At 41.5% G+C, this 26,770-nt stretch overlaps 1 protein-coding gene across 1 annotated transcript; it reads right to left on the bottom strand.

Moving 5' to 3' along the window:
• Window positions 1-2,293: 2,293 nt before the first annotated feature.
• Window positions 2,294-24,208, bottom strand: KCNA10 (potassium voltage-gated channel subfamily A member 10). The gene is made up of 2 exons (XM_060773271.2): window positions 24,051-24,208; window positions 2,294-4,113 (listed from the first exon to the last, which is right to left on the bottom strand). Exon 2 carries the CDS (start codon window positions 4,034-4,036, stop codon window positions 2,465-2,467), a length of 1,572 nt encoding a protein of 523 aa, XP_060629254.2. The 5' UTR covers window positions 4,037-4,113; window positions 24,051-24,208; the 3' UTR covers window positions 2,294-2,464.
• Window positions 24,209-26,770: the final 2,562 nt, after the last annotated feature.

Raw genomic sequence — 26,770 nt, 5'->3', positions numbered from 1 at the left:
TTGGCTTTCTTACAAAAACTACTTATGCTGTTTGGCCAGATGCAAAGAGAAAAAGAGAGACAGTTCCTGTAAGAAAAGAAGAGGAGGGAAAATGAAATGAAATGTAATATATCAAGCATTGGCATTATCAACCCTGAGGGAGGGAATTGCAAAGGATGGAAGAAGGTCTAGAAATAAGTAACAAAACAATTTTGTACATGTCTAAATAGAAGTAAAGTCCCACAGAAAAAAAGCCTATACAATGTTTACTGTATTGGATTGTTGTCTGAAGAAATAAAATCAAGTGAGTTTGGAAAACAATAGGCAAAAGAAGAGATGAAAGTAGGTACAGGAAAACCATGAAGAAGGGAGCTGGAAAAAAACTAGGCATTAGGTAAACTGAAGCAGGAACACTTAAAGAAAGACTGGAGAAGAATGTTTTCCAAGACTGAGGGCCCTTCCACACAGCTCTGTATCCCAGAATATCAAGGCAGAAAATCCCACATTATCTGCTTTGAACTAGGTTATATGAGTCCACACTCAGATAACATGGGATTTTCTGCCTTGATATTCTGGGATATAGGGCTGTGTAGAAGGGCCCTGGGATACAAGAGAAATCTTAGAGATTCTTCCTTCATTAATCACTGTAGTAATAATAATATTTTTCAAATAAACTAGGTTATTGCTTGCTTGCTTTCATATGCATGCATAGATGCTCTCTTGACAGAATTGGTTATATTCAATTTTGACTCAAATCAAATGCTGCCAGTTCTGCTCTGTTAATTTGACTCACAATGTATTTCTATACATAGCTACGCAGCGGCAAGCACCGCTGAGTTCAGCTGGGTTTACTTCCTGATTAGTATGCTGACATGATCTGGTATTATGTACAATTCTTCTTTCTGCTTTATTAGCAGATTTGGAGACAAAGTCACATATGTGTGTGCGTTGATAAGGTACATATAATGTGAGATTCCTAATGGCAAAAAAACAGTGAAGACGGCTTGCTTGTTTTTTAAAAAATCAGGATAAACAGAGATACTGGTGATTCTGCAGAATAATCACTTGTGGTTCAAATGGGGGTAAGAAAGCCATTATAATTAATTAAAAGGAGCCAACGTCATGTTACTTGGGTAACTGTTGCAAATTAGAAGCCATCTCATAGACTCCAGTTGGTGATACAAGACAAAGGTGCAACCATCAGGATGTGTCAAGTTGATTCCAGTTTTGTCCTGCTTTAAGCAGATTTTGACAACAGAATAATTGTCAGTAAAAACTAACTTCTCCCTCAGTTTTCAGCGTTTTTCTTAGAAAGGTGGTTAAATCCAGCTCTGACCCACTGACTCATTCTTTTTTGCTTGTTATACCTCCTTTTGCAAGTTGTAGGTTAATGTTAATACACCTGTCAGTTTTAAAACCTTAACATTTCAGTTTTCAAGATACATATTATGAATGCTGAGGTAATTGTTAATTTCACAAAGCAAAAGAAAAGAAAAAAGTTCAATTATGTGACAATTATAGAGCTGAATCAAACTGTTTTGCAGCTGGATGTCTTCTTACAGGCATCTGGCTGCGTCATGATTATTAAGTGACTCATAATGAATCACGAAAGGATATTTAAGTAGTTATTATAATTATCCACAAACCGTTTTTCCCCTCCTCATTCCTATTTTTGAATCTCAAATTTTCTTTCCAGTGACAGTGAAAATATTAATGGTTATCCTTCTAATGTTAGAATGCGAACTTGGAATTTGTGGTGAAATTATCCATTTTTGCAAGTATAATGATTTTATGCCATTTACACTTATATGTAAGTAGGATTCAGCGCTGAAACCTGAGAAGTAACAATGAAATAAATGTTTCTGACCATATGCAGCATGCTTCCTCCCTTACTATGGAGGCATCTCCCAGCTGTTGGGAGTCCAGCAGGAAACATAGGAAGAAATATTTTATTGAAGGGGAACTTCAATAGTTTGCAGAGTTTGCAGCTATCAGCTTCTATTTGGCACAAGAATAACTCCTTTCTCATCCTCCTCTTAGCCCACAAGCGACTTGCAGCAATTAAAAGAAAGCTCAACCCTGGAAGTGCCATTTGCAGGCAATCAGTCATAACACTATTTACATGGTGATGGCACTCAAAATGTAGTTCTAGGATTAAGGGAAATAGCATTCAGAAAATAAAATTTTGAAAGAAAGTAAACAGTTATTTTACATTTTCATATTTGAAAACAAAGTTAAAAACAGATTTAAAAAGCAATAGCACAAAAATTAGATAGTATAGAATTTGATTACAAAGAGACAGGAGATCAAAAAGGAGAGATAAGAAATAACCTGTTTATTGGAAAAGCCACAAGAAATCAGATAGCAAAAATGATAGTCTGAAAATCGAAAATGTTTTTTAAAAAAGGGAGAGATAGACAGTGTAGATGTGGATGGTATATCAATTGCTAAAGTCAGCCTGAGTCCCTCAGACAGCTCAAGACTTCTAGCTTTTGTGACTGCTTAATATTTTTTTGTCCTGTTTTGGAGAATAATTTTCATTTGCGCTGTTGAGGGAGTCCATGCTCACACGCCTTGTAACCACACTGCTGAGTATTCTCTCTACCTCCCTAGGCAATATATGTCTCTCTTCATTCTCTGTCTCCCTGTGGTAGAAATAGTTAAAATTGGAGACAATGACTGGCACAGGGAGTGCAATGGTGAGCACCCCTGCAATAGCGCATAGAGTCCCCACTATCTTTCCCCCGAGAGTAGTAGGACACATGTCTCCATAGCCAACAGTCGTCATGGTGACCACAGCCCACCAGAAGCCATCAGGGATGCTGGAGAAATGTGACTGTGGTTCGTCCACCTCCGCAAAATAGATGGCACTAGAAAACAGTATGACCCCTATAAAGAGGAAAAAGATAAGTAAGCCCAGTTCCCTCATGCTGGCCTTGAGGGTCTGTCCCAAAATCTGTAGCCCCTTTGAGTGCCGGGAAAGCTTGAAGATACGGAAGACTCTGACCAGGCGGATAATCCTGAGGATGGCCAAGGACATGTTCTGTTGGCCGTTTAGCTCACTGTGCTGAATCAGCTCAGTGGTCAGGGTCACAAAATAAGGAATGATGGATACAATATCTATTATGTTCATAATATTCTTGAAGAACTCAGCTTTGCTGGGGCAAACAATGAATCTCACAAACAACTCAAAAGAGAACCAAATGATGCAGGCAGTTTCTATCACAAAGAAAGGGTCTGTAAAAGTATTAGATATCACGGCAACTTCAGTTAGATTGTTGGCTTCCAGCTTCATGTCATGGATTTCCCTCTCATCTCTGAACTCAGGTAAAGTCTCCACACAGAAAATAATGATAGAGATGACAATAACCAGGACAGAGACCAGAGCCACACCTCTGGCTGCATTGGAGCTTTCAGGGTACTCAAATAGCAGCCAGAACTGCCTGTGGAACTCATTCGTTGGCAAAAGAGTAACAGGATCCTTAATAAAACCTTCATCTTCTCTGAACTGGTCCATGGCATCCTCACCCAGCTCATAGAAAGTGATCTCATCAGCAAAGACATCTATAGGGACATTGGCTGGGCGTCGGATTTTCCCTCCAGACTGGTAGTAATACAGTATCCCATCAAAGCTGGGCCTGTTCCTGTCAAAGAAGTACTCGTTCCTCATAGAATCAAAGTAATGTATCCTCTTCTCAGGGTCTCCAAGCAAAGTCTCTGGAAACTGACTGAGAGTCCTGAGTTGTGTCTCAAACCTCAGCCCAGCAATGTTGATGATGACTCTCTGGTCGCCCTCATCCATGCCCACATTCTCTGTTCCCAGGTGGTCACAGAATTCCGCAGACAGTTTGGAGAATATGGTCTCATTGTTGGTGTTTTCATTGTTGATGAGGATTCTCCAGTTGGGCAGAAGGCTAGCACAGCTGGGATGCCCTTTGTGCAATTGGTCAGCAGCATGGAGGTCGTTTGAAAAACAGGGCTCTTCTGCTACCTCATTCGTGTTATCAAAATTCACCAGCGCCACCTCCATTTCCTTCCAAGCGGACACGTCCATCATATGGGGGTAATCAGATTAGTGGCATAAATCCCCAGGTTAGATACCAGCAGTTTGTGTCTTCCCCACGCTATGATGATCTGCAAGTGAACAGACAGAGACACAGAGAGGATTTATATCTATACATTGCTTGCTTGCAAAGAATAACATAAATCTGAGTCCAGGATAACTCTGCTTTAAACAAATTAATTGTCTTTAATGCTATTTCTTAGCACCACCACTATGGTCCCTCCATGAAAAGAGTGTGGTGGCAGTTTTTTTGCATGTACTCATAATTAGAGCAGCAATAACAGTACACTTTCAATCTCTCAAGGTGACAGGATTTTAATGAGGGCAGTGTTTTGGACTGTTCCCAGAAATGGGTTGCCTCTGCTCTTTTCTCTGGCATGATCTTTCTTTCAGACAGGAACTTCATAATAATGATGGTGCTAAAGGGGAATTTTTAACATTTTTATTTTTTGCTTCAGTAATAGTGGATTTTTGTCCTTTTTGGCTCTGTTTAGAGTTGTGCAAGATTAGGGCAAATATTGCAAGAAGCCCTTTAAGGTGGCCACAAGTGACTAGTTAATTAAGTTTTAAAGAAATCTTTACATTGTTTATTCCATTTTTAAAATCCACAATGTCTGCTTCTGTACTTGCAGGAAACACATGTGTCCGAATTTTTCACCACAAGCAGAAGTTACAGCTTTGCATATTTCCCCATGACAAATTCTGAGAAGAAAGATGGATTGTGGAGGGGTTTTTTTTTATTGCAGAGTCAGACACATTTGTTTGGAGATTGGGTTTTTGGTTGGTATTTTGACATATGCACATTGCTGTCACTGCAAACTCAAGAAAAAGAGTCTGTTAGAAATTCATATTATGGTGGGCACTGGACTCCAATCTCAATGTACGCTTAATTTTCCAACAAAAATAATTCAAGAAAAGCACACAAAGGTTTAATACAAAAATGCAAAACAGCATTTAAGTTTACAGTACTAGCAACTGCCTGTGAAGCTATTATTTGAATAGTTTGTAAATAAACTGAGGGAAAACTTTGTGCATAAAATGAAATCCAACACTTTTGAGAAAAGAAGTAATACAAGTGTACCCGAAGTATATCTATATTACTAAATTGTAAACATTTATTTATTTATTTACTATTTTCTATCCCACCTTTCTTAAGCCTGAAGACAACTCAAGGCCACTTGAACAATCACTGCTCAGGTATGTGATAACACTCAATACTATGGAATCCTGGGATTTGTGGTTTGGTAAGGTGCCAGTACCTTTTGTCAGAGAAGTCAAAAGACATTGTAAAACTACAGCTCCCAGGATTTCATAGTACTGAGCTATGGCCTTGAAGTGGTGTTACTAATTCTACAGTATAGATGAACACGGAGACTTCCAAATATTTTACCCAACTGCAAAACCTAGGTTTCTGTAGATGTAGCATGACAATAGAAGTAATATCACATTGCAAGAAATATGTAGTCCCTGGACATTTGCAGATTGACCACTCACAGATGTGATTTCTATGGCTTGCTATATTTGCCACTGCCTCTGTTGTTGTGTTCTGTGCATGTCCTATGTGTTCTCTCTAGTCATTGCAAAACCCTCCACTGCAATTCTTTAGTCAACATCTGGAAGCTGACCATAGAAATATGCTGGAGGATTTAGCAATGCCAAGAGAAGTGTTTTCTATAGGCATTTTTAGATCCTCTGGTGTGATTCCGTGGTCAATTATTCATGATTTTCTACCTTTCTTGGGATCCCACAGCCCTAATCCCTGCAAAAGATAATGGAACACTTTATTGTTAGAGATCTGACATTGGACATGTAGCTACAATACCATAGGTACACATTGTCTCCCAATTTGAACTGCAAAACCTTAAAATCCAGGCGGTCACACTGAGGGATGAAACATACAACACATTTCTATTAGTGAAATGCAATGGAACAAGCGGAAGCCCCTATTACATCATCCTTCAACACCCCTTTAGCCGATACCACACAATTCTGCCCCTGGCTCTAGCCATTTCTGGTTGTAGCATTAGTGCCACAAACACAAATGTGAATACCAAAAAGTTACCAGGTTGTAAACCTAGCTGCCTAATAGGATGCAAGCCTTAGTGTTGTTGAGCCATGGCACCTCCCTCCTCCTTATGAACAAAAGGAGCATAAAAATATATTGTTTTTTTTCTTCATTTTTTAAAACGTTTTCTGTGGTTTCTAAGTTTTGCAATATAGAAGCCGCTGGAGGTTCCAGTAGGACCTAGCAGCAGCTATACTCTGTCAAATCTGTAAATAAATGTTTTTTAAATGATACTTTTTTGTGTAACTTGTATTGCTTGTGTAATGTATCAATGTATCCTGAAGGCATTGACTGTCCCTGTACCTCCTGTTTGCATAAGAGCCTAGGAGCTGAGATTTCTATATGATTAACAAAGGTATTTCTAGCAATCTCTCAAGCCAGATAAAATCAAACCCCTTGTGTGTATATGTGTGGCAGATGATCCTTTTTGTCACCAAGAAGAGCTTAGGTTGTTTTCCTGTTTAAACAAGACTTGAGGCTTGTCATTCTCATGGAAGAGAAGGCTAAACAAATATGAACACAGCCTTCTGAATAGACAGCCAAGCTCCTGGCTATCTGGATTTGCCATTCTTTGTCTTTTGAATCCTACACCTTTGTCTCTGTGAACTGGACACTTAAGATAATCAAGGAATCATCTGTACACCCACATCATCACTTCCCCCTGTTTCATGCCCTTCATGCAGGGGTGGCTCAACTACTATGCAAAGTAAGCATTTGAGGTATAGTGCATTTTGCCCAGGGGCGTTCTTGAGGCGCTTCCGTAAATGCCCCAGGCCTGCTCGCACAGCGGTGGTTAGCAGAACTTCGCACTGTGGCCTTGCTCCCCATGGAGAAGAAGCAGCAGCAGCGCAAATGGGAGAGCCGCCATGTCGCCGCCACCTCCTCCATGGGCCTAACCAGCCCCCCCTTCCCTGCCTCCTCCTGAGGTGAAGGCAAGGCGGAGGAGGTGGTGGCGGGGAAGGAGGGGGCTGGTTAGACACTTGGAGGAGGAGGCGGCAACATGATGACTTCCCTCTTTATGCGGCTGCTGCTTCTTCTCCATTGGGACTCGGAGCAAGACCACGGTGCAAAGTTCTGCTAACCACCACTGTGCAAGCAGGTCTGGGAGGACCCTCTATCACCCTCCCAGGCAATGCTCATGGTGTGAAGGCCTGGATCTGCTCGCACAGCGACAGTCTGCAGGCCTTCGCACCATGGCCTTGCTCTCAAGGGAGGCAGAGACATGAAAAGGCAGCTTGGAAGGGGAGCGGAGGAGTGGCAGAGGGCCCTTCGCTTGCCCCCCCCCATGTGTTGTTTTTTGCGCCCCTTTTGGCACTTTGCTGGCCCCACAGCCCACAGAGAAGGGGAGAGAAGGCAGTAAGCCGTTTGCTCCCTCCTCTTCTGCCTTTTTTTGCTCCACTTTCAGTGTTCCATTAGCCATGCAGCCGGCAGGGAGGCGGGGGGCAGAGAGCAAAGGGCTTGCCTCCACTCCCCCCCCCCCCCCCCCGGCTACACGGCTGATGGAACACCAAAAGTGGTGCAAAAAAGGCAGCAGGGGAGGGAACGAATGGCCCAAAATTTGTCCATGCCCCATACATAATTTTTCATTGATTGGTTGGGGGGGGGGGGGTGCCAAAATACTGTTTGCTTACACTTGAAAATTACCTAGGGCCGGCCCTGCCTCCATGTGGACGTCTCTGCAACAGACTGGGTATTCAAATTGGCCAACTATTACCTGTTCCTATTCCTGCTATGGGGATCCCCTCCTTCTCGGCATGCCATCAGAAGAGCCCCCAATCAATCCCTGCATGGACCCTAGCTGGCCTCACTTTTCACTCAATCAGGTGAGGCCGCGAGAAGTCTGAATAGCTGTCAGAACTGCACTAAATGTTTTGTGTTTTTCTGTGAATTTGTGCTTGTACATTTGAAGCTATCTTCATTTTTTCTGAGATCTGTGTTCATATTTGGGTATATGGAGTATTTGTGCCAAGTTTGGTCCAAATTCATCATTGTTTGAGTGCACAGTGCTCTGTGGATGTAGGTGAACTTCAACTCCAAAACTCAAGGTCAATGCCCACCAAACCCTTCTAGTGTTTTCTGCTGGTCATCGGAGTTCTGTGTGTCAAGTTTGATTCAATTCCATCATTGGTGGAGTTGAGAATGCTCCTTGATTGTAAGTGAACAATAAATCCCAGTCACTACAACTCCCAAATGACAAAATCAACCCCCCCCTCCCCCAACCTTACCAGTACTCAAATTTGGGCATATCAGGCATTTGTGCAAAATTGGGTCCACTGAGTGAAAATACATCCTGCATGTCAGATATTTACATTACGATTCATAACAGTAGCATCAAAAATAATTATATGGTTAGGGGTCACCACAACATGAGGAATTGTATTAAGGGGTTTTGCCTTTAGAAAGGTTAATGACCAGTGTTCTAGACTAACATGGCTATGCTGTGAACAAATTAACAAAACACAGTTCTCCAAGACCCAGTCTTCTTGAGCAGTCAGTCTTCAAAGGCCTGCCATATTTTTTTTAAAAAAATATGAAGCTTTAACCTCCCTAATGCAAATACAGAGAGCAGGGCCTCTTTAGAAACTCTCAAGCCACGGGCAAACTTTTACAGGAGGTACAGTTCTAGATAATCTGGATCTGAGCTGTACAGGACCTTGTAGGCCATAACCAGCAATTTGAATTATTATTGGAAACAGACTGGCAAAAATGGAGCAGATGGGACAAGGGGGTTATATGTTGCTTGTAGCCATGCCAGTTAACAATCTGGTGACAGCTCTTTGAACCAGCTGATGCTTATGAACACTTTTCAAAGAAAGCCCCATGTTAGAGTAATTCAAACAGGCTGCAACTAAGGTGTGTGTCACCATGACCAGATCCAAAGTCTCTACCTATGAGTAAAATTGATACATAAGCCAAACCTATGCAAGGGCACTTCTGGACATTGTTGAGACCTGAACTTCTAGGCTCAGAGTCTAGTTAGGGCTACACCTAAGCTGAAAACCTGCATTTTCAGGTGGAGTGTAACCCCATCTAACACAGTTTGCATCCCTGCCAACTGATCTGCTGTTCAACTAACTAGGAGCACCTCTGTCTTATCTGGATTAAGTGTCATCTTATTTATCATCATCCAGTCTGTTACTGAAGACAGACATTGCTTTAGAACCAGGACAGCTTCCTTAGATTGAGATTGAAAGGACTAATAGATCCAGGTATCATATACATAATGATGGCATCATCTTCTGGGTTTGCCCCTTCGAGAAGAAATGAATCAACTTACAAATTTACAGTTCCAGACCCAAAAGGTGGCCAAGATGGATACCATGACTCATAGTGTCAAAGGCCACTAAGAGGTCCAGCAGAATTAACAGAGACACACTCCCCTCCCAATCCAGTTTTTAGATAGTATCCATCTTATTTAACCAGAGTCCCTTTGGCATTTTTAATGTGGCTAGGTCTCACCTCTCTAATAACTAGTTTTTACTCTGTATCTGCAACTGTATTCCATCTGATACCATGGGAAGGAGGCAAGCAATTGGTCAAGACAACCTACATGCCAATTGATAGTGGAAACAGGCACAAATGCAGTCTAGGATCTCAAAACTATTAAAACACGAATAAACCAGTAATACTGCAACATGGAGCTGAAGGGCAGGGGGGGAGCTATCTTTGATGTTTAGACAGGTCACCTAATATGCCCACAGCTCTAGTGAGTGCTCCAATTCCAAGAAAGGTTGCCTGAACTATATTTATGGCAATAGAACACATAGAGAATTATGAAATATTTTTCCAAACCCTATGTTGCACTTAAAGCTCGAGGAAAACTTTTTTTTAACTCCTTAGTTCCCATACCATTATTACCAGGCCTCATACAACAATAAATTTTATAATTTGTTATGCTTTTTCTCTCTGCATTGCTTAAAATAGCACAACAGGTCCCTATTCAAGCTTCCACTGTCTCTCTTCATCCAATCTTTTTTTGGGGGGATGGGGGTGGGGGGGGGGATCCAAGTATCTCATATAGGATTATGTGGCTTAAATGGTCTTGTGAGGATGTAAGCTGCATAAAATTGCTTCAATTGTTAAGGTATATGGCTAAGTTGCAGTGAGATCACTACCAGGTATGCAAGTGTGTGTGTGTTAAGAGAAAAACATGACCAGGTTAATTGCAGCCATGGGCGGGGTAATCAAAGTTGATTAGTTTGGGCGACTCTCAGAGGAATATAAATGGGGAGAGTTTGTCTCATGAGTTAGGCTTACTTTGTGTTTGCCCCTGGAAGCCTTGCTGCTTGGCATAAAGCTTCTGACTGGCAGTAGCTCCATTTCATGCCGACCAGTATTTCTACATCCAAGGAACATTGGAAGATTTATTTATATGGATCATGTGTGAATGTAATACAAAAAGGAATTGTGATTATACTGCTTGTTTGTAGGGTTTTTTTAAAAAATTTACTGCTCTTAATACTTAACCCTAAATTTCTTTCTTTTCTTTTTTTGCATTCTTCATATTTGTATTGCATATTTTTTGAACTGGCTAAACTGTGAATTGTATTACTGGATTACTGAGTTATATGCATCGAGCAATCTCCAACTGTAAGTACTCCTTACAGTTCCAAACTGATTTCCTTTACACTTTGTCCTGAGGTCTTATGGTATGGGACATGATATAAATGTTTAAAGAGGGAATAAACAAACATCTACATGCTTAGGCAAAAAGCCCGGGTGGGAATGGATGGAAAAGAGGAATGCACACATTAGACTTTCTCTTCCTTCAATGTTCACCAGTGGTATAATATCCAAAGCCCATCAAATTATTTTGACTTCTCAGGTGGATCACTCTGGTAATAATGAAATAAAAACATATAAATGACCATTTGTTTCAAATTCGATATACTTCAATTCTCATGGCTGCCCCGGTCAGCCTTGCCCTTGTTTTTTCTAACTGCTTCTTAAATCTCCTTTATGTACATCTTTCCATTCTTTCCATGTAAAATACATTAAGGAGCCAAATTGGAAACAGAATACTCTTGAATCATTGAGTTCGGTTGCTCCATCCAAAGCATTCCCAGACAGTAGCTGTCTAGCCTTTTTTTGAAGATGTCCTGAGAAGGTGACCTCACTACCCCTCTAGGCAATTGGTTCCATTGCCAAACCATTCTTATTGTCAAAATTTCCCTTCTAAATGTTCAATCAATATCTCCCTTTTTATGACTTAACACCACTAGGCCTGGTTCTAGTTACACAATATCTTTTGATGTGTAGCACTAAGAGACCTATATCTTTGTGAGTGTGAGTTTCAAGTTGCCTGCCAACTTATGATGACACCATTAATTTCATAGGGTTTTCTTAGGCAAGACATATTCCAAGGTAGTGTCACCATTTCCTTCCTCTAAAGCCCAACCTTTTACTGAGCATTGAGAAAACCAACGGGCACCAACCAATACCTCTTCAATGCTAGAAATAAAGCCTGTTGGTGTAATGTTAAAAATGTTGACTATACCTACTTACTAGGTAGCCACCTCTTTGCCAAAGTTGACATTGACACTGAATTATAACATTGTTTGAGCTCTGTGAGTGCAGATTTTTTTAATGAAACAGAGAGTGTTTGAGAATTTGGGACATTTGTAGGGACACCAACATACTTCTTATAAAGCTATTGTCCTTCCAACTCTATTGTATGACATGGGCCATCTACAAACATAACTCTTAACTTCTGGAAAGATTCCATCAGCCTTGCCTTTGAGAATATCTTGCCAATCTCTTGAGAAGACAGATGGACAAATGTCATAAAATCAAACAGTTGGAAGATTCCTCATGGGCCATCCAGTCCAATCCCCTGCCAAGAAGTAAATCGCATTCAAAGAATCCCCGACATATGGCCATTCAACCTCTGTTTAAAAGCCTCCAAAGAAGGAGCCTCCACCACACTCCGAGGCAGAGAGTTCCACTGCTGAACAGCCCTCACTATTAAGAAGTTCTTCCTCATATTCAAGTAGAATCTCCTCTCCAGTAGTTTGAAGCCACTGTTCTGCATCCTAGTCTCCAGGCAGTAGAAAATAAGATCGCTCCCTCCTCCCTATGACTTCTCACATATTTATACATGGCCAGCATGTCTCCTCTCAGCCTTCTCTTCTGCAGGCTAAACATGATCAGCTCTTTAAGACGCTCCTTATAGTGCTTGTTCTACAGAACTTTGATCATTTTAGTCGCCCTCCTCTGGACACATTCCAGCTTGTCAACATCTCCTTTCAATTGTGGTGCCCAGAACTGGACACAGTATTCCAGATGTGGTCTGACCAAGGCAGAATAGAGGGGTAGCACAACTTCCCTGGATCTAAACCCTATACTCCTGTTTATGCAGGCCAAAATCCCATTGGCTTTTAAAACTGCCACATCACATTGTCGGCTCCTGTATAACTTATTGTCCACAAGGACTTCAAGATCTTTTTCACATATACTGATGTCGAGCCATGCATCCCTCATAATGTCAGTATTCTAGAAGAAGCTAAGACTACCAAAACAGAAGCAATGATTTTCTGTCATCAACTTCGCTAGACTGGCTGTTGTCCGAATGCCTGATCACTGTCTCCCAAAGCAGTGACTTTATTATCTCAAGAATAGAAAACAGAATATTGGTGGGCAGCAAAAGAGAAGGTCTTAAAGGTAACCTTAAAAATGTGGAATAAACACCAAGAAATGGGAAGCCCTGGCACTCAAGCATTGCAACGGGTGGTAAGCTTCTACCAATGGTTGGGCTTGGCCCATGTAAGCTCCCCTGAGTCCATTTGAGGAGATGGAAGCAGGTTACAAAAATAAAGTTATCATCATCATCATCATCATCATCATCATCATCATCATCGACACAAAAGCAGAGTATGTCACAGCAAATGAGATTATATGCTGGATTTTGTATCACAAAATCACAAGTCAAACACTTCCCAAGCGTCTAGGACTGTGTGATGTATTTTCGAATGATGCATGCAGATCCAAGTAAGGTGGCCTTTTGCAGTTGACAGATCGTGATTTTGTCAATGTTTATTGTTTCCAAATGCCGGCTGAAATCTTTTGGCACGGCACCCAGTGTGCCGATGACCACTGGGACCACCTGGATTGGTTTATGCCAGAGCCGTTGCAGTTCGATTTTGAGGTCTTGATAGTGGCTGAGTTTATCTTGTTGTTTTTCCTCAATGCAACTGTCACCCAGTATGGCGACATCAATAATCCAGACTTTTTTCTTTTCCACAATCGTGATGTCTGGTGTATTGTGTTCCAAAACTTTGTCAGTCTGGATTCAAAAGTCCCACAGTATTTTTGCATGTTCATTTTCCACGACCTTTGTGGGTTTATGATCCCACCAATTCTTTACTGCTGGCAGGTGGTACTTGTGACATAAGTTCCAGTGAATCATCTGGGCCACAGAGTTGTGTCTTTGTTTGTAGTCCGTCTGTGCAATTTTCTTGCAACAGCTGAGGAGATGATCCATGGTTTCACCAGCTTCCTTGCACAGTCTGCATTTTGGATCATCCACTGATTTTTCAACCCTGGCCATAATTGCATTGGTTCCGATGGCTTGCTTCTGGGCTGCAAGAATCTGGCCTTCTGTCTCCTTCTTCAGGGTTCCATTCATGAGCCATAACCAGGTCTTCTCCTTGTCAACTTTTCCTTCAATCTTCTCAAGAAACTGCCCATGTAAAGCTTTGTTGTGCCAGCTGTCAGCTCTGGTTTGGAGTGCAGTTTTCTTGTACTGACTCTTTGTCTGCTGTGCTTTGAGAAGTCTCCGATTATTGACTTCAATGAAAGCAGGTTCTTGGCTTTCCTTGACATATTCTGCCAGGGCGTGTTTTTCTTCTTCAACTGCTTGTTTGACTTGTAAAAGTCCTCTGTCCCCAGACTTTCTAGGAAGATAGAGCCGGTCAACATCACTGTGAGGATGTAATGAATTATGAATGGTCATGTTTTTCTGTTCAAATTGTCCAGTTCTGCCTGTGTCCAGTTTATGATGCCAGCAGTATATCTTATGACAGGTATGGCCCAGGTGTTTATGGCCTTGGTGTTGCCTCCATTGAGCTTGCTTTTGAGAATTTTTCTGACCCTTTGAATGTATTCTTTGCTGACCACAGTTTTCACATGTTCATGTTTGATGTTGTCCAGCTGTAGTATGCCCAGATATTATTATTATTATTATTTGTGCTATTGGTTCTGAAGAAGCACAGATAGAGGAAGACACGAAGAAACCCTTGTGGGGAACACCTTCCATCTGGAAATCTGTGTTCTTATTGTAAAAGACCATGCAGATGAAGAATAGGCCTCCACAGTGCTGTGTTGTGTAATGTGGAATAATTATGTGGAAGAATTATTCAAAGTTTGTCAGTGTTCTCCTGTTATCAACATGTGACCTCATTTTCCCCTAACCGCCCCCCCCCCCGCCATTTTTAAGGCATAGAATCAGATATTTTGGTGCTTGTGGTGGAAGAGAAAACTTCCTTGCCAGCTTAAAACAAAGTCCATAATTCCTAATTCCAGCTAAATTATTCTGAAGCAGAAAATCCCGCAAAGCACCTTTTCCTGTCCTTGCCAAGAAAAAAATTATAATAGATTAACAACTAGTTATTTTTTTTCATGACACTTCAAGTATCTTTTATGGGAGATACCATTACCTTTCCATGAAGTATTTATTGGGGGCTCATTCTTATAAAACCATGAAGCCACGAGGGGGAGCTCCTCGTTCTGCAGAATTGCTCTGTGAGAACTGAGAGAGCCATAGTGCAATTTTCAAGGAGGGTAAATCTGTTGATGCAATGCATTACAAGGTGTATTTCAAACTTTTAGTATTTGTTCTGCTTATAAATGCTCATGTAGGATGTGATTTTTTTTTTAAAAAAATGACTCACGGTACACTGCAGCCGTGCTGCAAGAGTTGTTTTTGTAGTTAACATACAGCTCGTTTTGAACAAAACCTGGATATTGATTGCTATTCCCACAACATATTTCCAAAAAGTCACCTGTGCTATCTCTTTTATTACTGCAGAAAACAATACAGGAAAAAACCCAAATGTGTATTCATGGGAATGTTGAGTTTGCACTCCAGAATCATTTCAATTTGTTTAAGCATTACCCATGAAACTCACTAGAGACAAACAATGCAGGCTGTGGTACCAACTGGAAAAAATATTTCCCCAGTTTATAGACAGTGCGCTGGTGTTAAATTTGTCACAGAGTTAGAAGAAACCCTCTAACCCAGGCATGGGCAAACATTTTTGCTGTGGGGCCACATAAAATAAAATAAAATTTAATTTTAGCTGTTAAATTATAATTCATGTTTATATGTTGGGTTGTTTAAAATGTGTTAATATGGATGTATTGTCATTGTATTCGGGCATTGAATGTTTGCCTTTTTTTGTTTGGAATCCATCCTGAGTCCCTCTAAGGAGATAAAGCGGAATAGAAATAAATTATTATTATTATTATTATTATTATTATTATTATTTAATGAGACATGCCGCATTATCACGGGGTGTCTGTGCCCTACACCACTGGAGAAATTACACTGCTTAGCCGGTATTGCACCACCTGACATCCGCCGGGAAGTAGCAGCCAATAGTGAAAAGACCAAGGCAGAGACATCTCCAGCTCATCCCCTGTTTGGGTATCAGCCAGCACGTCAACGACTTAAATCAAGACATAGTTTTCTTAGAACTACAGAGACACTCGCTGGAACACCCCAGCAAGCGAGAGTCCAAAAGTGGCAGGCCCAAACCCAGCACCTCAATTCATGGGTGATACCAGATGAGAGACTCCCCCCTGGGCACTCAGAAGACTGGGCGACTTGGAAGGTGCTGAACAGATTGCGCTCTGGCACCACGAGATGCAGAGCCAATCTTAAGAAATGGGGCTACAGGGTGGAATCCTCGGCATGCGAGTGCGGAGAAGAACAAACCACTGACCACCTGCTGCAATGCACCCTGAGCCCTGCCACATGCACGATGGAGGACCTTCTTGCGGCAACCCCAGAGGCACTCCAAGTGGCCAGATACTGGTCAAAGGACATTTAACCAAATACCAAATTTACAAAATCTGTGTGGTTTTTTTTCTTTCTTTTTTTTTCTTTTTCTTTTTAATCTCTGTGTTTGTTTTGCTCTGTTAGAATTGTAATACAATGGTTGCTGATGACACGATAAATAAAAAAATAAATAATTATTATTATTGTTTTTATTATTATTATTGGCCAGGAGGGAGAGGTTAGGGCTGGGAGGGGGCAAGGCAGGGTTCAGGTCATCTTCAAGTTGTCCTCCTGGCATAAGGATGGGGCTGCTCGCTTCATCCTTATGCCGGGAGGAAAACAAGACATGTGGCAACTGCCCCAATCCTACCCCACTCCCACCCCCGATCTCTTGGGGAGCTAAGAGGAGGGCAAGACAGGCGATGGCCAAGAACACTCTGGAAGGCTCTCAGCCACTATGTGCCTACCTCAGGCCGTCCTCTTGGCATAAGGATGAGGCTACACACAATGTCCTTATGCTGGGATGGGGGGTGAGACATGTGGTGGCTGAGAGCTCTCCAAAGGGCTCTTGGCTGCTGTATGCCTTCCTCCCCCGTCCTTTCTGCATAAGGATGTGGTGGGCCATCATGTCATTGTACGGAGACTACAGGGAAAATGAGGAGGGTCCCCAGGCCTTAGTTTGCTCATGCCTGTTCTAACCTCTGCCATGCAGGAACACACAAACAAAGCACACCTGACAGAGAGCCATCCTGCTCCTGCTTAAAAACCTCCAAAGGAGACTCCATCACACTCCAAAGCAGCATATTCATGTGATGAACAGTTCTAAGCTTTAGCAGGTTCTTCCTAATAATCAAGCAAAATAGCTTTTCCTGAAGTGAATCCATTATTCTATGTCATAGTCTCTGGAGAAGCAGAATCTGTTCCATCTTCAATATGATATAAAACACAATAATCTCCTGAGATAGATAGATAGATAGATAGATAGATAGATAGATAGATAGATGATAGATAGATAGATAGATAGATAGATAGATGATAGATCCACACACACACACACACGTTGGGGGTTTTTCCCGTCAAGTTAGCTTTAAACTTTCAAGTGCCTAAAATACACACCAAAAGTCAGACACCAGCAACGGAAAGCCACTGCCACTGAAAGCAATCAACCGGTAGCTCCACATATACTTGGCAGGGTTCTTATCACCTTCCAGCACTTAGTATACTTTATCTGTGTATTTTGTGACAATTGTGGTGTTGTCAGTACAAGACCACATTATCCACAGCACTTCCATTCTTCTTAATGGAAGAAAGCAAGGCTTGTTCAGTCTGTGTAGGTACAAATTACTGGTGAGCCTTATCTGCATGTATTAGTTACGTTTCTAGCTGCCACCATCTATGCTCATTCTAATTGGCAGTATGATAGCTAAATGCATACACTTGAGATAGTAATACAATATACCATTGCCTGGGGACAAAGGCTGATAACCTCCAGCGCAAATAGACCTGTAGCCATTAGATTGTCATAAACAAAACTATATTTCTGACCTGAATAATTTGCAGGTGCGTTTGTTCAACGAAACGGCAATGGCAAAAATATTTTTCTCATTAAAATAAGACTATCTTTTCCTATGAAAGTGAACAAAACAGTAGGTTCTTGTGGGTTTTTTCAGGCTATAGAGCCATGTTCTAGAGGCATTTCTCCTGACGTTTCGCCTGCATCTATGGCAAGCATCCTCAGAGGTAGTGACTACCTCACTACCTCTGAGGATGCTTGCCATAGATGCAGGCGAAACGTCAGGAGAAATACCTCTAGAACATGGTTCTATAGCCCGAAAAACCCCACAAGAACCTAGTGATTCCAGCCATGAAAGCCTTCGACAATACATTGAACAAAACAGCTTTTCTAGGGCTGTCTGCAAATATATTCTTCTTATTCAACTTTCAAAAAAAAGGTTATGTGAAAGGCTAACTCTCAGATGCTTTCTTTCACTGCAAAATGTAAGGCATTAGAAGGCACATTTAATAAGAAAAGCCCATTTCCAATGCATTTTGAAACACTGCATTCATTTGACTGCAACACTAATACTTCGTAATAGAGGAAGGATGTTGTGGAAGACAGGTTTTGTGTTATACAGACAATACACACATCTCTTCCGCATGCCCATTAGAAATGACTGGATGATATGATGAGAACATAGCTCATGGGTTTGTTTCCACACTAGCATCTTTCTTTGGAACTTCCTAGCTTTTGCTGACTCACATTTTATGATGAATTGAAATGTCATCGTTTGTTCTTTTCCCCCTTCCCAGATCTGACTTCTAGCAATTTTTGACAATTTAATCAGAATTTCAATTTTGGTCTATATTTGCACAATGCACATTGGGGCTATCAAAATATATAATGGTTTAATTTAGTATCCTGTAAACAGATTATTTCAATTTACCGGACTTTCTTCCAGGTTTAATGATCAATATAGTTTGACTCCCTTACTTAGCCATTTTGTTATGTTATGACTTTATGCATGTTATTAAATTGTTTTAACCTTTAAATTTGGTTTGAGCCCTTGATGGCACAATGGGTTAAGCCCTTGTGCCAGCAGGACTACTGACCAAAAGGTTGGCAGTTCGAATCCGGGGCATGGGGTGAGCTCCCGTCTGTCAACTCCAGCTTCCCATGCAGGGACATGAGAGAAGCTTCCCACAGGATGGTAAAACATCTGGGTGTTCACTGGACAATGTCCTTGAAGACAGCCAATTCTCTCACACCAGAAACGACTTGCAGTTTCTCAAGTCATTCCTGACACAGAAAAAAGCTTGCTAATTAATTTAATATGTTTTTACTCTATTTAAATTATTTTTGTTCTTTTAAGCAGTTTTGGTCTGTTACTAGAGGTTCAACACCCCTTATCAGGAATTTCCAAAGCCAAAATATTCCAGTATTCAAAATTGAGTGGCTGAGAGAGTGATACCTCTGTTTTCTGATAGTTCAATGTATTGTACACAAACTTTGCTTTGTGTGCAATTTTAAAATATATATATACAATTACTTTCACAATATATTTATAAGAAACATCAATAAATGTTATGTTTAGATTTGGAGGTATCTCCAACATATCTCATTATGTACGTATATGCAAATACAGGTAAAGTAGAGTATCGTTTATCCAACCTTCATTCATAATGTTATCATTATGTCAATTTGTTGTAAACCATGATGTTTTGGTGCTTACTTTGTAAAATCATAACATAATTTGACGTTTAATAGGCTTTTCCTTAATCCCTCCTTATTATCCAACATTTTCGCTTATCTAATGTCCTGCTGCCCCATTTATGTTGGATAAGCGAGACTCTGCTGTATTCCAAAATCTTAAAAATTAGAAATGCAAAACACTTCTTGTCTCATGCATTTCTCATAATGAAGACTCAAGCTCTACTGATTTTATTTGATTTTTTGCCCTCCAATCTCATGATATGGGGAAGGCTATAAAAATAAAGAAAGAATTGTGCATAGCTTATCAAATAATGCAAGACATCCGTTATTATCAGCACTCCCTCTCACCCCAAGTGAATTAGAAACTAAACTATTCAGGGACCAATCATGGACATTCCTCTAAACAGCACAAAACAGGGAATACTAATAAATGAAGAACCTGAGCAAAAGAAACTGAGGACCTTTGCCGAATGGGATTGACTTCCATTTTGTACCATAGAGATGGACTCTGGTGGATATTAATTATTGAGCAGAAGATCTATTTTCCATCCTGAACAGACACTAGAGGGGAAGGGGAGATATTCTTGTGTGTCCCCGTTCATTTTGGTAGTGTTTACACCATACCCTTGTATCCATGTGCCATGTGCATCACTTCTGCAGATTATTGAAAGGATGAGCATGGATCAGTACTGTACTATACTGTACTGGGTGCTCCAAATGAATGCATCTCACGGCTTCATCACACTAGAGAATGAATCGATTTAAAATCCAGTTTCTGCCTCCAGCAGAATTCTGAGGTTTGTAGTTTAACAGCCTCACTAAACCACAAATCCCAGAATTCTGCAGGAGGAAGAAACTGGATTTAAAGTGGATTCATTCTCTACTGTGAGGAAGCATGAGATACACAAGTTCTTCTGCCCATTCCCAGCTGATACTATGGAGCTGTGCTATCCTCTTTCTCCTCACTATGTTTCCTCTGCTGAGAATGTAAAGAAATTCACTCATTCACTATAAAACTTAATTTCTGGCTAAATACAAAATCCTGATAAAGGAAGCCAAGAACTATTCCTGGCTGTGTCTGAGCACCACCCACAGTCTGGGAATCTTTCTTAGCTTCCCTTTTAGAAATGAAACTAATGTCTTTGCAAAGCCACAAAAGAAACATGCAATACGATGCTGAGTTTTCCATGCTGATTTCAAATGAAAAGTTGTCTCATTGACTCCTCTCTGTAAATCACCTAACATCTGTTTCCCAGGATCTGATTAACTAATACCCTTTATCTTAAATCCTCTGCTGGAAATAAAAATAAAGGTCATTTTGGGAGCTAAAGTGTTTTTTCCATCACATTCCCTTTGCAAATTAGTAGATTTATGTTGAGCATCCTCTGCACACACATACACCGGACATTCCTTGCCCTTGTCCCATCTCCAGTGCAGTTACATAAAACTGGTTAAGCTTAGAGGAGAAGGAGAAATCTTGGATTTTCTCAAGATCTAATATGTTCAAAGGAGAGAGAGAGAGAAAGAGAGTCAGCCAAAGAAATACAAGAATGCATTTTTTTCTTTCCTCCTTCTCCAATTGTCTAATTAAAAATAACTAGTAGGTTAGAGGAAGTAATCTTCTGGAAGATATTTAGCTCCAGGACTTACCAGTACTAGGCTGAGACTCACCATTTCCTCTGTCACTTGAAAGCATTTAACCGTTTTTAATGTAAGGGAAAGATAATTGATTTATATCAGTCCTTGAGTAGTGCATCTCAAAGAAGATACAGACAGCAAGTGAACAGTAGATTTCTCCTTCTGTTTTGTTAACATCCAACGTCTGATGTCTAGGAGAAGAATTTAGGTGAAAGCATGTTGCTGTAGTCGAGATCCAGAAGGTTTTTGTCCCCTTCGGCATAAAAAAGAAAAGAAAAGCCTCTTAATTTTATTGGCCAGCTGGTTTCAGGGAGAGAAGCGAAGAAGTCTGGAAAACAACAAACTTGCCTTGGAAAGATGTTGCTGAAGAAACTTAACAAAAATGTTGCAGGTAAGATCCAGCAATCTCTTATCCTATCCCATTCCGTATCTGCTTATAGAATCATCACAAATGCAATATTTTATATCCTTGTAGCCCAGAAAAGATTGCTCGTGTGCACCAAAGATGTAGAGCAGAAGCATTTCCCTGCCTCCCATGAAGAGTCCTGGTCCAGAAAAAAGTAGTCTCCCAGGTTTGAACATTGTGAACCTACATGATTATCCTGGAGCCGAGTCACAATTCGGTTGTTGCAAATTTGGATAGAAGGAGGAGCATGCCAGGATTGAATCAAAAATTTTGAATGAACAATTTGGACAAGAAGTACATTGTACTACAGCTACCAGAATCCCCAACTGCCATAGCCATGGCCATGTTTGCTGGGGGATTATTGTTATTATTATTATTATTATTATTATTATTATTATTATTATTATCTTTATTTATCTCTCTTGCTTTATCTCTCCTGAAGAGGACTCAAAGCGGATTCTGGATGACTTTGTTCAAAAGTAACTTTTTCCAAGTTCTGATTTGGTTTTGTTACACTGTGTGGGTTTTTGCAGTGGCATTATTTTTATCCATTCCTGATCCAGAGATAATCTCTATATATTAAATGTTCTGAGGCACTGAGACTGGATGACAGTTGGATGTATCTCCTGCTGTATCCTGCAGCTGGTCCTCGCATTCACCTTTTCGTTCCACCTGCTCTAGTTTTAGTTCAGTGCATGCCGGATGAGAGGATGACCCATGAACTTGCAAAGAACCCATTTAATTCTTATGTAATGATGATTAGCATTTATTTAGGATGTTTTGAAGTATTTGAAGTCCTTAGCATGTGTGGGTGTGATTAATAATCACAGATAGTTAGGTTTCTCTCTCTGAATACAAGATTTGGTGGGATCTAGCTAATTAAATGGAAGCCAGTTTGGTATGGTGGTTTGATCAGTGAACTATGACTCTAGAGACCAAGGTTTCGCTCTATTCCGCCTCGGAAACCCATTGAGTGACTTTGGGCAACATGCATGCTCTCAAAAACAAAAAACAAACTCCCTCTGAACAAATCTTGTCAAGAAAACAATCGAGTCACCCTAAGGTCACCCAAAGTCCAAAATGACTAGAAGACAGAAAACAACAAAACCTATAAATACCACTCACAACAACCCAGAAAGATAGATCAGCTGAATTATTATCCCCCGAAGCCAGGTGGAGACTAAGGCTGAGAGTAACATCTTAATAGGGTTTCACTCATGTAATGGGAATTCTGCTTTCTCTCCCCTCCCTCCAGTACTGTATCTCCTCTAGAAGATCCCCCAGTTCTTTGGACGAGATTTATCGGGCACATAAAGAGGTGAGACTGCAGGAGTAAGGGAAATACATTCCACAAGTGGTCTCAGTTCTGCTACCAGAGGGACACTGTTTTGGATGCAACTCTTAAAAATTGCCCAGAAGTTGCATGAAGCTGATTACTAAAATCTATATAAATAAAAATGTAATGTTTGTTTGTGGGATTAACATAACTCAAAAACCACTGAATGAATTGACACCAAATTTGCACACAATACACCTGTCAGGCCAACGAGTGACCATCACTCATAAAAACACTGGAAAACACAATAGAAGAGACTTAAAAAGCAAAAAAAAACCCTCATGTATTACAATGCATGCACATAACCACATGTATACACATATACACAAATATATACACACACATATACACATACACACACACACACACATGAAACACATATACACAGACTGGGCCAAAGCAATGCGTGGCAGGGGATGACTTGTATTATAAGATTGGAGTCATTGCTCATTTCTCATGCTCCTCTTCTTAGAATCATCACAGCAGTATCATCAGTATAAAACATTTCTGGAAGAATAATATAAGGAAAAGAAATGAATCCATGCCCCAAGAATTCCAAGGATCGTGGAAACAGAAAATGAGTTATGGGCTTGAAGAAGGTCATGTGGCTGGCATGACTGCATGGAGCACTGTTACCTTCCCCCCCCCCCCCTCAAAGCGGTACCTATTGACCTACTCACATTCACATGGTTTCAAACTGTTAGGTTGGCAGAAGCTGGTGCTAATAGCTGGAGCTCACCCCACTGCCCAGATTTGAACCGCTGACCTTTGGTCAGCAAGTTCAGCACCTCAGTGGTTTCACTGCCCCACTGGGGGCTCTTTCTCAGCTACTATATGTAAAATGTTTTGTGGATATACTTGATCAGTGTAATGTGCGGAACAGCCTTCAAATAGACACTAGGGCTGACTCTACACTTTGATACTTTAACTGCCGAGGCTCAATGCTATGATATGCTGAGATGTGAAGTTTGGTGAGGCACCAGCATTCTTTGGCAGAGAAGGTTAAAGACTTTGTAAAACTGCAACTCTCATAATTTCACAGCACCAAGTGACAGAGTGTTGTCAAACTGTATTAGTTCTACAGTGTGGCTTTTTACTCCATTTTCTGACCATCCCTGGTATGGTTCAATATTTCATAAAGGAGAAGGTACCAGCTGAAGACAGGAGAATTCTGGTCTTCAACATTTCTGGCATGTGAAACTGGAGATCTTTTATAAATGAGAAGGACAAAAGTCAGGAACGATCATCACTGTCTGGGGAGAGACACTTACGTACTTATTGCCTTGAGTCCCCACTCATAGATGGGTTTAAATAAAAAAGAAGGATGGGGAGAGAATGAGAGGTGATGTGCCTACCTTTTGCCTGAGATGCCAAGGGCAGCAGGATCCTTCAAGTGGGGTGTCCTTGCATTCACCCTGAAGCAGTCTGAGCCCCTCTGCCTCCAAAAAGTAGATCATTTTAGTCCAGGATACTGTGCAAACAGAGGCCGGTGCCAGCTATATCTCAGGAAAAGGTGCAAGTCCAGTGGATGGGCGTTGATGAAATAATCTGTCCCCAAGATCAGCTTTTGATTGCCTTTCAGTTAGCAGTGATGGCTCCAGCCATAACACTGTGAAGGATTAGCTCGCTATTTATCCACTTAGTCACTGTTCATTTTCCCTTGATCCTATTAAGTTATTTTGTCTCAATGCTATCCTGTAGCAGTGAGTTCCATGAGATAGGGTTTAGTTTCAGTTAAGGAAATAAAGCAAAGCAAAGTAAGGCTTTACTGATACACTGGTTTCCAATGCCCAGTGAGTTCCAAGAAACTATAGTAATGTATTGAAGGGTGACATCATTTTATAAGTATGTATTTTACTGCACATGACAGCTGATTATAAAATTAGAATGCATTATTAAAAGTACAAAATGAATTAAAATACACTGCAAAAGTCATAGGTATTTTCCACATATTGGAAGTTATTTTTCCAGACTATAACTCTCAGGGTTACTGTGGGATTTGGAGACCTATAGTCCTAAAAAGTGACTTTTTCTCTAGCTCTGATAATTTTATAGAGTCTTTATCATGGTTCTATAAAACCCAGTATTTCTTTTTACCCAAATTCTCTTTCCTTCCTGAGCACTTTATGGCAAAGGCTCTCCTTAGCCCTCATTTCTGTTTGCAAACAGATTTCACTGATTTTCCAGAAAACACAACGATAAGGAAATAAGAAAAACAGAAGAGAGAAATAAACAGAGAGGTTTGGGGTATAGGATCAGGGGCGGCTCGTCCATTATGCGAAGTAAGCGGTCACAGAACACTTTTTTTTGCCAGGGGTGGAGAGGCACCTCTTTAAATGCCCCATAACCGCCACTTGAGGAGCACCCCCTCAGCTCACAACAGCCCTAGCAGTCCGAGGGGAGCCTCAGCTTTCTTGTCTCGATGCTGGGCGATCCTCTTCCCAAAGGGGCTGGACCCTTGAGCCTCGCCTAGCCCCTCTCGTTCCTGCTCCACCCGGCCACCGTGGAGCCGGGTGGAGCACCTCCACAGTTGGGATGGATAGAGGTAGACAGAGGTAGAACAGTGGATGGAATAGGACAGAGGGCAGTGGCAGTTGGGATGGATAGAGGTAGATAGAGGTAGAACAGTGGTAGTTGCACGAGCAGAGCCGGCGCTCAATCGTTCTCTGCATTCGATCCCTTTCCCATGACCGGCTCCCATGACCGGCTCCACCTGCCTCCTCTCCTCTCTCCAATCTGCGGGTGGGCCAAGGGGCAGAGCCGCCGCGCCTGGCCCGCTTTGGGTCCGGAAGCGTGCCTGAAGACCCCGATGTGTGCACCAAAGGTTGCCTCTTCTCCTGACTTTCTCTTCAGCTATTGGGACCGAGAGAGAGAGAGAGAGAGAAAACCCCTCCGGCTGGAGGTATCTCCCACCTCCACTCCCTCCTTTGTGTTTTGCGCCTACCTTCAGGAAAGGTGGGCATCTCCACCTCTCTCTCTCTCTCTCTCTCTCTCTTGGTCCCAATGGCTGAGGAGAAAGTCAGGTGAAGAGGTGACTTTTGGTGCAGACGCCGGGGTCTTCAGGCATGCCTCCGGACCCAAAGTGGGCCAGGCAAGGGAGCAAATGCGGCAAGTGTAGTTAAAAAGGTAAAGGTAGTCCCCTGACATTAAGTCCAGTCATGTCTGACTCTGGGGTGTGGTGCTCATCTCCATTTCTAAGCCGAAGAGCCAGCATTGTCCGTAGACACCTCCAAGGTCATGTGGCCGGCATGACTGCATGGAGCGCCGTTACCTTCCCGCCGGAGCGGTACCTATGAGTATCTACTCACATTTGCATGTTTTCGAACTGCTAGGTTGGCAGAAGCTAGGGCTCCCCGGAATCGAACCTGCGACCTTTCGATCAACAAGCTCAGCAGCTCAGTGCTTTAACCCACTGCGCCACCAGGGGCTCCCTAGGGTAGTTACTGGGATGTATAGTTCACCTACAATCAAAGAGCATTCTGAACTCCACCAATGATGGAATTGAACCAAATATGGCACACAGAACTCCCACGACAAACAGAAAATATATATCAATGATTGGTTGGGGGGGGGGGCTCAAAATACTGTTTGCTTACCATTGAAAATTACCTAGGGCCGCCTCTGTATAGGATGGAGTGCTATTCTCGTGTCATGTCAATGAACATTGATTAGATAGCCAAATGAACCTTTGACTTTTCAGAAGGGCCTCTTGTAAAAAGGTAAAAATGTTCCTCTGACATTAAGTCTAGTCGTGTCCGAATCTGGGGATTGGTGCTCATCATTTCTAAGCTGAAGAGCCGTTGTTATCCATAGACGCCTCTTAGGTCATGTGGGCAGCATGACTGCATGAAGCGCTGGAGCAGTATCTATTGATCTACTCACATTTACATGTTTTCGAACTGCTAGGTTGGCAGAAGCTGGACCTAACAGCGGGAACTCACTCCTCTCCCAAGATTCGAACCCTTGACCTTTCGGTCAGCACGTTCAGCAGCTCAGTGGTTTAACCTGCTGCACCACTGGGGTCACCTGTTATACTTGATTATTTTTATTCTTCTTTTCTACTTTTGTATTAATG

The sequence above is a fragment of the Anolis sagrei genome, chromosome 4 (genome assembly GCF_037176765.1).
Source record: "Anolis sagrei isolate rAnoSag1 chromosome 4, rAnoSag1.mat, whole genome shotgun sequence".
NCBI classification, from domain to species: domain Eukaryota; kingdom Metazoa; phylum Chordata; class Lepidosauria; order Squamata; family Dactyloidae; genus Anolis; species Anolis sagrei.
This window is presented reverse-complemented; position numbering and strand designations above follow the sequence as displayed.

What these genes read in the sequence shown, in the direction of transcription:
- KCNA10 (XM_060773271.2), bottom strand. Translation starts at nt 4,036, where the DNA reads ATGATGGACGTGTCCGCTTGGAAGGAAATGGAGGTGGCGCTGGTGAAT.